The 16,180-nt window shown below is 37.2% G+C and overlaps 1 protein-coding gene and 1 pseudogene across 1 annotated transcript in view; both read left to right on the top strand.

The window, feature by feature from the left end:
- The window catches only part of MYOZ2 (myozenin 2), a 74,911-nt gene extending 72,318 nt beyond the window's left edge, over window positions 1-2,593 (top strand). The window contains exons 4-5 of the mRNA XM_006874594.1: window positions 1,949-2,111; window positions 2,359-2,593. Coding sequence (XP_006874656.1) covers window positions 1,949-2,111; window positions 2,359-2,593 — 398 coding nt within the window. The remainder of the gene's footprint in view (window positions 1-1,948; window positions 2,112-2,358) is intronic.
- Window positions 2,594-9,886: 7,293 nt separating this feature from the next.
- LOC102822662 lies at window positions 9,887-10,076 on the top strand (annotated as a pseudogene).
- Window positions 10,077-16,180: the final 6,104 nt, after the last annotated feature.

The following is a 16,180-nucleotide window of genomic DNA, read 5'->3' as shown; positions in this document are numbered from 1 at the left end:
CTCCTTAGAAGCCAGGATGGCCAGACTTCTCTCTCATACTTCGGATATATTATCAGAAGGACATCATGCTTGGTAAAGTGGAGGGTCAGAAACAGAGAGGAAAACTCACAAGGAGACAGATTGGTACAGTGGCAGCAACAATGGACTCAAGCGTGGCAATAGTTGTGAGATTGGCACAGGACCAGGCAGTGTTTCATTCCATTGTGCATAAGGTCATTCATTATGAGTTAGTACCCACTCTATAGCACCTAATAACAGCCACAACAAATACTTGGAGGAGGCAGCTCTTCCCCAATTGTATTTTGAGTGCCTTCCAACCTGACTGGTTCATCTTCTGACACCATATCAGACAACGATCCACTGCTATTCATAAGATTTTCAGTGGCCAACTTTTTCAGAAGTGGATTGCCAGATGTTCGTTCCTAGTCTGTTTTAGTCTGAAAGCTCCATTGAAACCTCTACACTATGGATGACCTTGCTGGTATTTGAAATATCAGTGGCATATCTTCCAGGATCACAGCAACACACAATCCACCACAGTACAACAGACTGTCAGATGAGTGGATGATATCATATGAAAGTATCTCCAGGTTGCTATGAGTCAGAATCGACAAAACAGCACTCAACAACATCCTAAATAAAAATTCTCCCTTTTCTTCAGACTCCCTTTCAATTATCTGTCTTTAATTTTTGTCCTTTTTCCTTAATCATAAAAATGCCCACAAAGGACTTGTCTATATTCAATTTTTTCCATTTCATAATGTCCCATTCTTTCTTGAATTAAGTTCAGTAAAGACTACATGTCACCATTCCACTCCAGTGGTGAATTTTCATTTATCAATTTATTCAAACTCTGCTTGGCCATTCTCTCTTTCAAGAAACACTTTTGTAACTTGACTTTTAGATCATCAAACTTTCCAGATTTTTATCTTTCTTAGCCTTCGTTTTTGGCCCCTCCCCTTTTTCCAAACTCTATGTTAGAGTGCTTTCTTCTCTATTTCCACTCATTCTGTGCTGAGATTATCTGCAGTTCCAATATTTTAAATAGTATCTACTTGTTGATGACACCATTTGTGTTACCGGCTCTGGCTCTTTCCTGAATTTTAGCCTGTCTGTTGAACATTTTCCTTGGAATGTCTAGCAAACCTACAAAAATTAGCATGGCAGAATCAAACTATTTTTAGCTCCAAACTAGGTCCTTCTCCAATATGCCTTATCTCAGTAAATGGCATTTTTATACACCAAGTTACTCTGGTCAATAACAACCTAGTAGCTGTCCTTAATTCTGCTGTTTGCCTCACATTCCACACCACCAGCAAAGTCCTTCATTGTGCTCATGAGGAACCTGTACATAGAGCAAGAGGCAGTCATTCGAAAAAAACAAGAGGACAAGTTTTTAAATCACCATGCTATCTTCAGTATCTACTCAAACACTTCTTACATACCTCCAGCACTACCACCCTCATCCAAACCACCACTGTGTCTTACTTTGATTACAAGAGACTTTGGATTGGACTTGATGTTTTCATACTTTCCTCTTTTAGGCAGTCAGAGAAAGTATTTTTTCAAAATGAGTCAGATCACTTTTTCTATAAGCACATCCTACTTCAACTCAGGAAAGTTGTCTTCTGTCTTACAGTGTGCTCATGACTATATCCCTAATGTTCAAGAAATAATAGATAAGTTAATACATAAATCAAACAAAGCTACAAAGTTATGTTGGGCTTCAAATGCCAAGATAAAGAGTTTAGATTTTATTCAGAAGATGATGGAAAGGCTTGAAGATTTCTAAAGTGGGGATAGAAACATGCATAACATACCTCTTACCCTCCAAAAGTTAATAATTCATAGAAACCCAAAGAAACCTATATTTTTCAAAAGAGAAGCTGACAATACCATGTACCATACCAAAAGGCTGATGTAAAACAACTGTAATACATGAATTTAGCTAAGAAAATATGGGCAGGGACAGGTGAAGGGAAGTTAGAATCTAAAAGCAACAAGTCATATCCAAGTGGAGGAATGTCTGGGAGAACATATCTTAAGCAGGAGAGACATTGTTTGCAAAGACACAGAGGCAAGAAATTTATGATGAGCTTAGAATACAGAGAGTAGATTAGTTGAGACCAAGACTAAGAATTCATGCAAAGGGGCTTCACAATAATTTGTTAAGAAATATTTGTTTTATCATCAAGGCATGATCTGTAAGTAGAAATGTTTGCCTCAGAAGTGAAAGCAAATAATTATACTAGGAACATCACAATATGGTCATAAAATCATGAATTAAATCATTTTCCACTTCCTGGTAAATACATTTTATAATTAACTAGTATTTCTTTTTGTTTTCATTTCCCACAGAGTTGCCACCCCATTTGGAGGTTTTGAAAAAGCATCAAAAATGGTTAAATTCAAAGTTCCTGATTTTGAGCTACTACTTCTAACAGATCCCAGATTCATGGCCTTTGCCAGTCCCCTGTCTAGCAGACGGTCCTTTAATAGGACTCCTAAGGGGTGGATATCTGAGAATATCCCTATAGTAATAACAACTGAACCAGCAGAGAACATCACTGTACCGGAATCAGAAGACCTATGAAAAGGAAGTTGTGATTGTATATGCCACCAAATCTCTGAGCATAAAAGTTGCCGTTCTTTACTCTAGTCATTGACAAAGTGACTTATACTCTTCATTAGTAGCAATCATTTAAAAGCCATTTAGCAATTTTCCTTTTATAGCATTTGATTTCAATCTCAGAATACTAATAAACAATTCATAATCTTGTTTAAAAAAAAAACACAATGAATTTGTCTTCATTCATTTTGTTTTCATCTGGTCGGGATAAGAACAAATATTCCTGCCTTTTCATTGTGAAAATTCAGATGCGTAACTAACAACAAAGGGTTTCACCTCTGTTTCTTTCAATATGATTTATTCCTGTGTATGCTTTTCAAAGGAATCTTAACTCAGAATAAACTGTCAGATGTGGTGGTCCTAACCTCCCCACCCAATGGGCTCCATCAGAGAAAGACCAATTTATCTGCTCCCATAAGGTTTGTTGTTGTTGTTAAGTGTTGTTGAGTCAGTTCCAACTCATAGCAACCCTTTATAGGGTTTCTGAGGAGCACTGGTGAGCTTGAACCACCGACCTTGTAATTCAAACCAACCTTGCAATCCAGTGCATTAACCTATAAAGATTACAACCCTGAAAAAAGAGTTGTTCTGCTCTGTCACATGGGGTCACAATGAGTCAAACATTGATTTGATGACATACAACAACATTAAGTGAAGAATGAGAGACAATGACTTAAAGGACTTCATGCTATTACAGTTTTAGTGACTAAGAATTAAATTTCACAAATTCCAATTCTGTGTGTTGATTAGGTTCAACTTTATGCATGTATTTTTAGAAGAGCAAGAACAAATAAAATATACACACATACATATAAACAAATGAGATGTGTGAGAGAGAAGAAGCAAGAATATAGTTTAAATTGTCAGCTTTTTTTGGGTCTTTAAATTCTGTTGAAATCATTAAGTACTAGGGAGTACATGATATTAAAAAAAGAGGGGGCAAGAAACAGAAGAGTACAAAAGTATCTGAAAGTAATGTAGCATACATCTATCATGAGGTTTGTGACTATATTGGCATCAATGATTCAAACTAAACCAATATAGTGCTGTCATGATAGCCATCATATTTCTTCCTTTCCTGAAAATGTCTATTAATGTTAGCTCAGCTGCCTACCACCATTGGAAATGCCATAACTTCACACTCAGGTTGCTATTCAATTAAGCATTCTGAAGAAATGTTGAATGGGTTTTTCATTGAACTGAAAAACTGCTAAATCCTTAGAAAATCAGAAGAAATATGATAGACTCTTTAGGACAACAGAAAGACTGACATTTTTTCCCAAACACTTGCATTCATATACAAGTAAAGTAGCAAAAAGAAGGAAAATTTTAAATAGAGCAATAAAAGTAATATTGAGGCATTATTATACCAGATAGTGCACTCACTGTTTTATAAAGGTGGTGCTGTAGGACAAGAACTGGACTGCTAACCACAAGGAAGGCAGTTCAAGCCCACCAAGCACTCTGTAGGAGAAAGATGAGGTTTTTTGCTCCCATGATGATTTGCAGCCTCGGAGGCCCTATGCTTGGTGGCTGTAAGTTGGAACCGACTCAATGATGCACAATAATATAAAATAATCACCACTTTATATGTCTGTGTGTATAAGTGTGTGGGGGGAGGGTGGCACTATAGGATAAGCACTGGACTGTGAACCACAAGGTCAGAAGTTCAAACCCATCAGTCACTCCTTGGGAACCCTATATAAGATTGCTAAAAGGCATAACCAACTCAACAGTACTTAACATCAACATGTGTGTGTATGTGTGTGTGTGTATGTGTGTGTTGTTACTGGATGCTGTCAAGATGATTTTGACTCAGTGATCCCATAGGGCAAAGTAGAACTGTCCCATAGTGTTTCTTGGATTGTAATCTTTAAGAGAGCAGATTGCCAGATCTATCTATTTATATACCACAGAGCGCTATGGTGACTTGAAATAAACCTAGCTTCTAAATGGAAAAGGACTCCTGGTGTGGCACTGTCGGATCAGCACTGGTGAGAACCATGAGGTCGGCACTTCAAACTTACCAGCTGCTCCTTGGAAACCCTGTAAAGGGTTGCTATAAGTAGGAACCAACTTCACAGCACTTAACAACAATATAAATGGAAGAAGTCGATGGCTCCAAAATATGTGATGTAAGTACTTAGCATTCATAATTTCTCTTTCAGAATAGAACTCAGCTTTAAACTACTGTATTTCTAGACAAAATAATTTTTAAATCCTCACTATCTTCATTTGGGCACAAGTAGCTATAAACTGAGTAATTAGAGAATCATTATCATATGAAACCAAGCCTATTTCTGTGGAGTTGATTCCAACTCACAGAGTTTCTATAAAATAGTGTAGAATTGCCCCACTGAGTTTCCGAGGCTGTATGTAATCTGCAGGCGCAGACTGCCACATCTTTATACCACAGAGTGGCTGGTAGGTTTGAACTATGAACCTTTCAGTTAACAGCTGAGCACTGAACTACTGAGCACTGAGCTTCCAGGGCTTCTTAGAGTGGTGTTTTGTTGTTGTTGTTGTTGTTGTTAAGTGCAGCTGAGTCAATTCCGACTCCTAGTGTCCCGTATAGGGTTTCCAAGGAATGGCTAGTGAGTTCCAACCACTGACCTTGCGGTTCAAACCGAACTAGTGCCTATCTATCCTACAGCGTCACATAAGTACTCATAATCACATGAAGCTTAACGTTCAGACTGTGTTGAAAATGTAACAAAACAACATGTGTTTAATTTTGAAATAAGAAAAGCACAAACTATACTTTTATTTTTGAGTCCTGGTATGGCGCTGTGGGTTAATGCACTGAACTGCAAGATCTCTTGGAACTATAAGCTCGGTGGTTCAAGCTCCCAAGCCACTCCTCAGAAACCCTATACAGGGTCATTATGGGTCAGAACTAACTCAACGGCACTTAACAACAACAATACTTTTATTAAACCTGCTTATTTCTGTTCAGAACTATATAACCTCTAGAGATAGGTAATCTGCATTCTCTTTCCACCATAAAGATGTCTGACAAAATAAATAATAAGGTCCAAAAGAAAACATCTGGTGTAATACTATGCCAAAACAATTCTTTCAAATAAAAAGCATTTTCTATTTTTCAAAACTTTTGAGAAAAATCTCTTGATTTACATTATTATACAGTTCAACAGACATCTGGCTCATGGAATCGTCTTATATTCTTTATGCTAGTTTCCTCCTATGTTATTAGGATTAGTAATCAACTGGCTAACTGTCCACGAAATGATAACTTGTTATTGCTAGTTGCTATAGAGTCAAATCTGACTCATGGTGACCCTGTGTATGCAGAGTAGAACTTCCCTCCATAAGGTTTTCAAGGCTGTGACCTTTCAAAAGCAGATCAGCAGACCTGTTTTCCAAGGTGTCTATGGTTAGGTTCAAACTGCCAAACCTTGACTAGTAATTGAGCTCTTAACTGTTTGCATCACTCAAGGACTTCAGAAGATAACTGTTATTATTGTTAAGTGCCATCAAGTTGGTTCCAACTCACAGCAAACCTGTATAGGGTTTCTGGGCAGCGGTTGGTGAGTTTGAACTGCTGACCTTTTGGTTAGCAGTCCAGTGCTTATCCTATCCTATAGAACTACATGAAAACTAGAGCTACTTTAAAATAACCACAGTTATGACTAAAAGACTACAATTATTGTCTTTGAATGCTTCATTTAACTTTTTCTTGAATTCCTTATTTTCCATCTTTTACATCAATATTTGAAAATATTTTATAGTTAAAACTAAATATTGTTGTTGCTGCTGTTGTTAGGTGTCACCAAGTTGGTGCCAACTCATAACAACCTTATATACAATAGAATAAAACACTGCTGAGTCCTGTGCCAATTTCACCTAATTATTGCTATGCTTGAGCCCATTTCTGCTGTCACTTTACCAATCCATCTCATTGGGTTCTTCCTCTTTTTCAATGGCCCTCCACTTTACCAAGCATACTGTCCTTCTGGAGGGACTGGTCCCTCCTGAATATGTCCAATGTATCAGAGACAAAGTCTAGCCATGCTGGCTTCTAAGGAGCATTCTGCCTACACTTCTTCCAACATAGATTTGTTTGTCCTTTTTGGCAGTCCATGGTACTTTTAATATCCTCCTCCAACACAGTAACTCAAATGCATCAAATCTTCTACGGTTATTACAAAATCAAGGTAAACATAGACAATCATTTTTAGTCAAAATAACCACTTATTGCATTCATTTAAAATTTTACATTTTTCTAAATAGACCAACCCATTTATAAATGTTCTCACAGCTTGCAAATGGAAGGAGCCAATTATTCTTGCAAAGGCAAATGTGGAGCAAAATGTCCAGTCGTGAGTGTGAAAAGAACATCCTGAACTTTCCAACTTAGGGCACAGCTGTACCAGCACTTATTAAGTCTGGAATTTCCTCACTCTGCTGCTTGTGCAAGATAAAACTGGCATGACATCATTACAGTTTTTCAGCAACAACTCCTTTTAATTAAACTCAGCAAAGTATTTCTCTGAATGCCCCTTTTATTATGAAGAAAGCTTTTGACCTCCAAATGCTCTATTATGTAGGAAGAAGGGCAATTCAGTTTCTATGAAGCATGGAAGTGCCAGCTTTGTGCCAGAAGAACAAGCAAGAGAAGTCCCTTCCAAATAAACTGTTCAAAGCATATTGAAATAGCTCAAAAAAATTTTATTTTAATGGATCATTTTAAAGTAGTTAGCTTCCCAAAAATAAGAAAAATTAAGTAAAATTGTATAAAGGTTTCAATGATGAAAGCTGAAGCATTAATACAGAATTAAAAGTGTGTCCCTATTTGAATTTCTTGAACTGAGGAGCTAGATTTCCACACAGGATATAAACTTCCCCTAGCTTTTCTCTATCATGTGATTTCACTAGGAATATTCACTACATACAGGGAAGTAGACAGTATGTTACTTCAAAGAGGTTTTAGTTCAGTCCAAATAAGAATGTGATGCTATTCTGTATTGTGTAATATTTTAAAATAAATTTCATTGACTGAATAGGCAGGGTAAGGGGTGTGGAGGTTTCAGGAAATAGGACCGGAGAAAAAGTTAAAAGGAAAATGGAAATTTGTAGATCAATTCAATGTCATATCCTATATAAAACTGCTGACTGGAGGATTAGTATAAAAGCTGCAGTACTAAGTAAAATGAATATAACGTGGAAAAAAGAGGCCAGAAAGAATAGTTGTACTATCCTGTGGCTTCTGAAGCTCTTTCCACATTCATTTAAAAGGCCTTTCTGTTGTTGTTATTGTTGTCATTGTTTTCGTTAAGTGTCATTGAGTCAGTTCCAATCCACAGCAAGCCTGTATAGGGTTTCTGAGGAGTGGCTGGTGAATTTGAACCACTGCAAGTTCAAACCAAACTTATGGTGGAATGTTTATCCAACAATGCCACAACAGGACTCCAAAGCACATAACCAAAATAGAAAGAAAAACAAAAAACAGACCAACCAAAAAACACATGATTATGACTTTCATTGCACAATCTTCATTTTCTTCATATTTCCAGCAAAACACACAATCGTTTGAAAACTTCACCTACTTTATGATGTTCTTGAATCTTGGGCTACTGATGATCACTCACTCCTCAGGAAAAAGATGAGACTGTCTGCTCCTGTAAAGATTTACAGTCTCAGAAATTATAACATTGAGTTAGAAAACCTAAAGGGAAGAATACACTCAGCATTTCTTGAGCTGAAAGAACTGAAGAAAAAATTCCAGCCTCAACTTGCAATATTGACGGTATCAATGGGCAAAATATCAAATGATGTACAAAACATCAAAAGAAGATGAAAGAATGCACAGAGTCACTGTACTACAACAACAACAAAAAAAAAAACCCGTCAATGTTCAACCATTTCAAGAAGTAGCATATGATTAAGAACCAATGATACTGAAGGAAGAAGTCCAAGGTGCAAAGAACAAGGCTTTAGGAAGTGATAGAATACAAATTGAAAATGTTCAACAAACTGCAGCAGTATCAGAGGTACTCACTCATCTCTGCCAAGAAATTTGGAAGACAGCAACCTGGCCAACTGAGTAAAAGAGTCCATATTTGTGTCCATTCCAAAGAGAAGTGACCCAATGGAATGCAGAAATCATAGGACAAGATCATTAATATTGCATACTAGTAAAATTTTGCTAAAGATAATTCAAAATCACCTGTAACAGTAAATTGACAGGGAGCTGCCAGAGGTTAAGGCTTGATTCAAACAGGAACATGGAACAAGAGCTATCCTTGCTGATGTCAGATAGATTGTGGCAGAAATCAGAGAATAACAGAAAGATGTTTACCTGTGCTTTATTGACTATACAGAGATTTTCAATTGTGTGGATCATGACAAGCTATGGACAACATTGTAGGGAATGAATATTCTGGATACTTAATTGTGCTTATAAGGAACCTGTACCTAGACCATTCTAACAAAACAAGGGGACACTGAACACTGAATTAAACAATGGTTTAAAACCAGGGAAGTTGTGCACCATGGTTGTATTTTTCAGTATACTTATTCAATCAGTATTCTGAGCAAATAGTCCAAGAAACTAGATTACATGAAGAAAAACGTGTAATCAGGACTGGAGGAATGCTCATTAATAACTTGCAATATGCAGATGATACAACCTTGCTTGCTGAAAATGAGGAGGACTTAAAATACTGATGACGATCGAAGTCCACAGCCTTAGGCATGGTTTGCATCTCAATTCAAAGAAAACAAAAATCCTTACCACTGAACCAATAAATAGCATCCATATAAATGGAGAAAAGATTGAAGTTGTCAATGACTTCATTTTGCTTGGCTCAATCATCAAAACTCATGGAAGCAGCAGTCAAGAAATCAAGCGACTATTATATTAGGCAAATCTACTGCAAAAGACCTCTTTAAAGTGTTCAAGAGCACTACGTTTGAGGACTACGGTGTGCCTGACCCAAGCCATGACATTTTCAATAACCTCATATACATGTGCAAGTTACACACTGAGTAAAGAAGACAATAAGAAAATTGATGCATTTGAGTTATGGTGTTGGAGGAGAATATTAAAAGCACCATGGATCACCAAAGAACAAACAAATCTGTGTTGGAAGAAGTATAGCCAGGACAGATTCATTACCTCACGAAGGACCAGAGCACTCTGCCTTCCTTGATCAACAGGCAGTGACAGTGACTATGTGTGCAGGGAACCATTGCTTTTCCAAGTCGTTTTCTTTCAGGCCCTGTCCAGTGGTCAGCATGGCCCGTGGAAATCACAGAGAACTTGCCTGCCAGAAAAACATGAAGAAAACCCAGGAGATTAGCAAGGGAAAAAGAAAAGAGGATAGATAGCTTGACTACCTCTCAGAGAAAGCAGAGGGATTCTGAGATTATGCAACAAGAGCAAAACGCAGCCAATAAGAAGTCTATGCAGACGAGAGAAAAATGATGACTGATGAATTTGGAAAACCTGAATGCTACTGCCAACTAGGTGTATCATACACTCTAAGATCAACATTTTGTAGAATGAGCAATAATTACATGTGTTTCTACTTATCCTTATAAAACAGTCTATTTTTAATCTTACCTTTTTACCTGAGTTAGTATGATGTTCCAGAACCATTCTTGGAAAAATAAAACAGCAACCAGGCATATTACATATTTTATGAGCAGTGAACATTTGTATCATTTATTAGATACACAATGTGGTCAATGAAGAGGATCTCATAAAAATCTAGAGTCTTTGCTAAAGTAGATCTTAAAGTCTATTTTGTTATATAATAGAATTTATTATTATAAATTCGCATGATTTTATTTGTAATTAGCTGATTTGCCTGAAGAACTTGCAATAGATATTAAAAACTAGCTGGAATAGTCGCTAAATAAGCGACTTACTGCTTTAACTCTTTTTGGGGGGAATGAGGGCCGTTTTTAAACCTCAAGTCTGATGGTGGTTATAAATAAAGAAATCATTAACCTAAAGAAATGAAGACTTGACATCATAACTATGTCAAGGAAAATATAAATGCCACTGAAGTAATAAATAAGGTAACTTTAAGCACTTAACTATTAACTGAAAAATTGGCAGTTTGAGCCCACCCAGTGGTTCCCAGGAGAAAGCCCTGATGATCTGCTTCTATAAAACTGATAAAAACCCATTGCCATCAAGTTTATTCTGACTCATAGAAACCCTATGGCACAGAGTAGATTTGCTCCATAGGGTTTCTGAAGCTCTACATCATTATGGAAGCAGAATGCCTGATCTTTCTCCCTTGAAATGACTGATAGGTTTGAACTGCTGACCTTTCATAAAGCAGCCCAATGCTTAACCTACTGTACCACCAGGGCTTCTCCCATAAAGCTGTTACCCTAGAAAATTCTCTGGGGTCATTCTGCTCTGACACATGGGGTCATTATGAGTGGAAAATCAACTCGATGGCACACAGCACCAATGAAGCAATATTCTTCAAATACGTGATTTTACATAAAATGTAATTCAGCAAAGTTTTACTGACGACCTAATATGTCAACCACTATCTGAACTGACATTTCTTCAAGAGATCATTTAATCATTTTGATGAAGGTTCTGGTAATATTGTATTAGTCACTTACCAATGGTATCATTCATAACCAGGATGGCATCCTAAGTGTCTCACTAGGATATCAAATAAGACAGATTAATTTTTTTAATCTTGTGTTTTTATCTTATTAGCATAGATTTTTAATTAAAGTAAAATTTTGTTTTTTGGGTTAGTCTTCTAAATTTTCTATGATAGTAGTAACAAGAGCAAAGGGATTACAACAACTTAAGTTGTTGTTTTTGTTATGTGCCGTGGAATCGGTTCTGACTCATAGCAACACTGTACAGGGTTTCCTAGGCTGTAAATCTTTATGGGAGCAGAAAACCTCATCTTTCTCCCACAGAACATCTGGTAGTTTCAAACTGCTGACCTTAAGGTTTGCAGCCTGATTGGTAACCACCACGCAAGTTACATCCTAATAAAAGGGATAATGAAAAAGACATTGTACCATAAAGATATTTATCAGTCTGGTTTCTGTAATTCTGTCTCCATAACTTCTACACAGAGTGATAAACCATGAGTACAAAGAAAGAAAGAAAAAAAGAAGTACAGCCAAAATGCTCCTTCAAAGCCAGGATGGCCAAACTTCACCTCTTTTACTTCAGATATATTATCAGGACATCATGCTTGGTAAAGTGGAGGGTTGGCGAAAAAGAGGATGACCCCCAGTGAGGTGGAATGGCACGGTGGCAGCAGCAATGGGTTCAAGTTTAGCAATGATTGTGACGTTGGTGCAGGACTGGGCAGTGTTTCATTCTGCTGTGCATAAGGTCACTGTGAGTTGGTACTAACTTGATGGTATCTAACAACAGCAATTATATATATACTCATACTTGAAAGTTATGCATTGTTGTTGTTGCTGTTATGTGCCGTCAAGTCAGTTCTGACTCATATTTACCCTGTGTCGGGTTTCCAAGAAGCACCTGGTGGGTTTGAAACACCAACCTTGGGGTTAGCAGTCCAGTGCTGACCCTACAGCACCATTAGATTCAAACATTAACTTGTAATATTCTAGACTAATTCCCTTTTACAGAAGTGGAACTGAGCTCTAGAGAAGTCAAGAACATATTCAAATCTCACATCACTGGCCTAAAATTGTTGTTAAATGTCATCAAGTTGATTCCACCTCATAATGACCCTGTATAGGGTTTCTGAGGCTGTAAATCTTTATGGGAGGGAAAAGCCTCTTCTTTCTCCCACAAAGCAGCTGGTGAGTTTGAACTGCTGACCTTGTGTTTAGCCATACAGTGCTTATACTACAGCACTACCAATACTCCTCTGGCCTAAAATTGTTGTTGTTGTTAAGTGCCGTTGGGTCAGTTCCAACTCATAAAGACCTTGCATGCGTTTTCCAAGGAATGGCTGGTGAGTTTGAACCACTGATCTTGTGGTTCAAACCAGCCTTGCAGTCCAGTGCTTTATTCCACAGCACCACCCCAGAACTGACCCATATATCTTGTCTTCTGAATCAACACTCCTTGCCCTATGTCTTTCTCTCTCCTATGTCAGTTGAGAGCACAATTATCTACACGAATACAATATACATATCCTCTGGTGACATACTTTCAAATCCATACTTATATCTAATCATCTTAGATAATTTGTATATCACATGCTTTTACAATAGGGAAATAAAACTATGACTAATTAGTGTTATTTATAGAGGGTCACTGGTAGTGTAGTGGTTACGAATTGGGCTGCTAATCTCAAGGTCAGCAGTTCGAAACTACCAGCTGTTCCGTGGGAGAAAGATGAGACATTCTGGTGCCGTAAAGATTTACAGTCTCGGAAACCCTGTACAGGGTCGCTATGAGTCGGAACCGACTCCACGGCATACCACCACCATAGAGGGTCACTATGAGTCAGAACTAACTCAATGGCACACAACCACCACAAACATCAAGAAAGAACAATAACTAATTTGATAAAAAGAGTTCTGCAGAATTAAAAACATTCGAAATATTAGCAGGACAAAACTTGTAAAAAATTAAACTACTAAATCAGAAAATTATTTGAATGTACAAAAGACTTCACAACAGACCAGAGATATTACTTGCCAAGAGTTTATTTGTCTTTAGCCCAGCACAATTTTCATTTTAGAGCTTGTTTTATAGATGAGAAAAGGAAAGGCTCATGAATTCTTAAGGTTAAGAATTAGAAACAAACCCAGTATTCTAGTATTTCTTCCTTTATAGGTACCTATAATTCTTCAAAATAGTTACTATTCTTGCACCAATTATTTTCCAACAATTTTATTATTCAATTAAAAAATAAGTGTTTCTTTTCATTGAACTCTGAAGTGAATTTCAACAAGGAAGTTGATCTTGAAAACACTGGTGTCCTGAATATTTTTGTTACCTTTTCAAAGAAATGTGCTCTCCAGGGCAACTTCCTTTGAGTTCATGTTTTCACCAGTATAGTTTGAGCAAAAGACACTATGTTATTTTACTACTGTGTTTTCTAAAGAGACACTTTAAAAACAAGTAAGCCCATGATATAAAGTATTATCACATATCACTGCTACTTAGATTCTTTCATTAGATTCCCAAGTGGTGGGAAAATACATTTTAATTATCCTGATGGTATAATGTTTTTTTCAAAAGTCCAAGTACTACTCTGGAAATCACAACCCAGAAAAAGAAGAGATTTACTTGCAAAATAACTCCTGATTGACTGTTTTCCTTTCAAAAGGGTTCACAGATGCCAAGTATACTTATCATCAATATTTGAATACAGAAGTAATGTTACTGCATTTTAAAAAACAAAAGAGTACCATTCCCTTTGAAACTTCAGGATATTTCAGGAGAATTTTTTACATCATGTAGATTCCAAGTATTCAGTAATTAGATGCCATTCCTGATTCTATCAGTCCCTAGCATGAGGAACTGATAGCTTAAGTTTTTTTATTAGTATTCTGAGAGACTTTTAAAAAGTCTGAGGTTATTTCCATCTCTTAGATTCTAAAGAATCCTACTTGTAAAATAGTTTATGAATCTGTTTTATAAAAAATATCAAGAAAAATACATTTTACTGTAGAAAAATCCTAGTGAATGACTTTAGGGCTATTAAAAACTCCAGATGTTTCCTACTTTTACTTTTGGATCTATTGTATAGTATATATTATCTTTGCTCATTTTTATGAATTATTCTACATATTTCCACTAATTATAGGTCACACAAACAAAAAATAGCAAAGACAGAATTTGAAACTATGTCTGGCCAGGTCAAAATGTCTTTTTTTGTGATATTTCTTAGAGTTGGTTTTAACACATAGTGACCCTGTTTAAGGTTTCTAAGACTGTAAATCTTTACAGGCGCAGAAAGCCTCATCTTTCTCCCACACTATTTCCATTAACTGCCCCAAATCATAAAAACAAGAAATGGTAAAGTCAAGATTTGAACCAAGGTCTTCCCAGGTTCAAAGTCCATGATCTTTTACAATACAAAGGAGTGCTTAGACATTGTCTAGTATTGGCTTTCTACACAACTTTAATGCTACTATACTAGGATTGACTTAGGCTGCAGCTGGAGATAAATGTGGAAGAACCTAGCCTTCTTCAGCATTTTCATCAATGATTTAGCTGAACATAAAGAAGATATTTATCTGGTGAACCAAAAATCTAAGAATGGTGAGTTGTTGTGAAACGCAAGGTTGGCGGTTTAAGCTCACCAGCTGCTCCTCAGAAACCCTATACAGGGTTGCTAGGGGTCAGAACTAACTCAATGGCATGTAACAACAATAACAAAAGGATACTAATCAAATTTCAAAGCCTAAAAGACACTTAAAAGGAATGAAGAAAACAAACAGTGAGGTCGCTTGTGTTCTGAAGAAATATATTCATTTGTATCCTAAAAAACTAAAGTTGTAAAAATGGCATTAGGAACGCGTTCAAACTCCTCTGACTTAGTAAGAGGGAAAGGGAATCAAACTCAACATTAGCCCAAGGTTGCTTCCTATGAGGATATAACTCTGCACTTTACCCTTCTTTACCAATTCTGACAACAACCATCCCTCCCACAAGATTCTATACTTCTTTGCTGAGTTTGATAATTCACTGCAATAACCACATAGAACTCATAGACTATAATCACAATTATGGGGTTTATTAAGTAAGTAAGCAGGCTACAATTCAGGATTAAAAATGGACAGGATATAGTTCTTCAGCCAGGACAACCTCTTCTCAGCCGTACAAGCAGAAGTACCTTTCTCCAGTCCAGCTATGAAACCTGCCGTGATAGATCAGTTACAAAACTCTCTTAGAGTTGCTGATATATGCTCAAATGGCACTCCATTATATCATAAGCTTCAGCCAAAAAGTGCTTGGCTTTAGTTCTGTGGGTCAGCAAATTTAGTTCCTCTAATCAAATGCCTGAATGCAACCCACTATGCAAGGGAGCTACCAGCCCAAAGGCACTTAGCTTTCTTGCTCCATAGACTTGGTACCTCACCTCTCTCTTCTGTCTCATGTTCTTGGTGCTGCTGCCTCTGCTTCCGCCACCTCTCCACCACAGTTCTCTGTCTCTTGGATCATGGAGGTTCAATGGGCAGGGATCTCAGGGTCCAACAGATGCGCTCTACTTCAAGCTCTTCTTTCTCAATGGTAGTGAGATCCTCCTGTTCTTGCTTCTGAGATGGTTCATTTTATACCCAGCACAATGGCAAAGGGAGCATGGTGGCCCCAAATATAAACACTGACTGCAAATCACAAGGTCCAAGGTTTGAGCCGCTCCACGGGAGAAAGAGGCTTTCTGCTCCTTAAGAGATTGAAAGCCTCTGAAACCCTATACAGGGTTGCTATGAGTTGGAACTGACTTGATGGCACTTAACAACAGCAGGATGGCAAAATTGATCAATCTTTATGTTAGAGTTTCACACACACTATTTGCAAGATCATACCCAGTCACTGGTAGAAATTACAAAGACATAATGTTCAACCATTTCAAGAGGTAGCATACAATCAAGAGCCAATGA

Source organism: Chrysochloris asiatica, unplaced genomic scaffold (genome assembly GCF_000296735.1).
Source record: "Chrysochloris asiatica unplaced genomic scaffold, ChrAsi1.0 scaffold00288, whole genome shotgun sequence".
Lineage (NCBI taxonomy): Eukaryota > Metazoa > Chordata > Mammalia > Afrosoricida > Chrysochloridae > Chrysochloris > Chrysochloris asiatica.
This window is presented reverse-complemented; position numbering and strand designations above follow the sequence as displayed.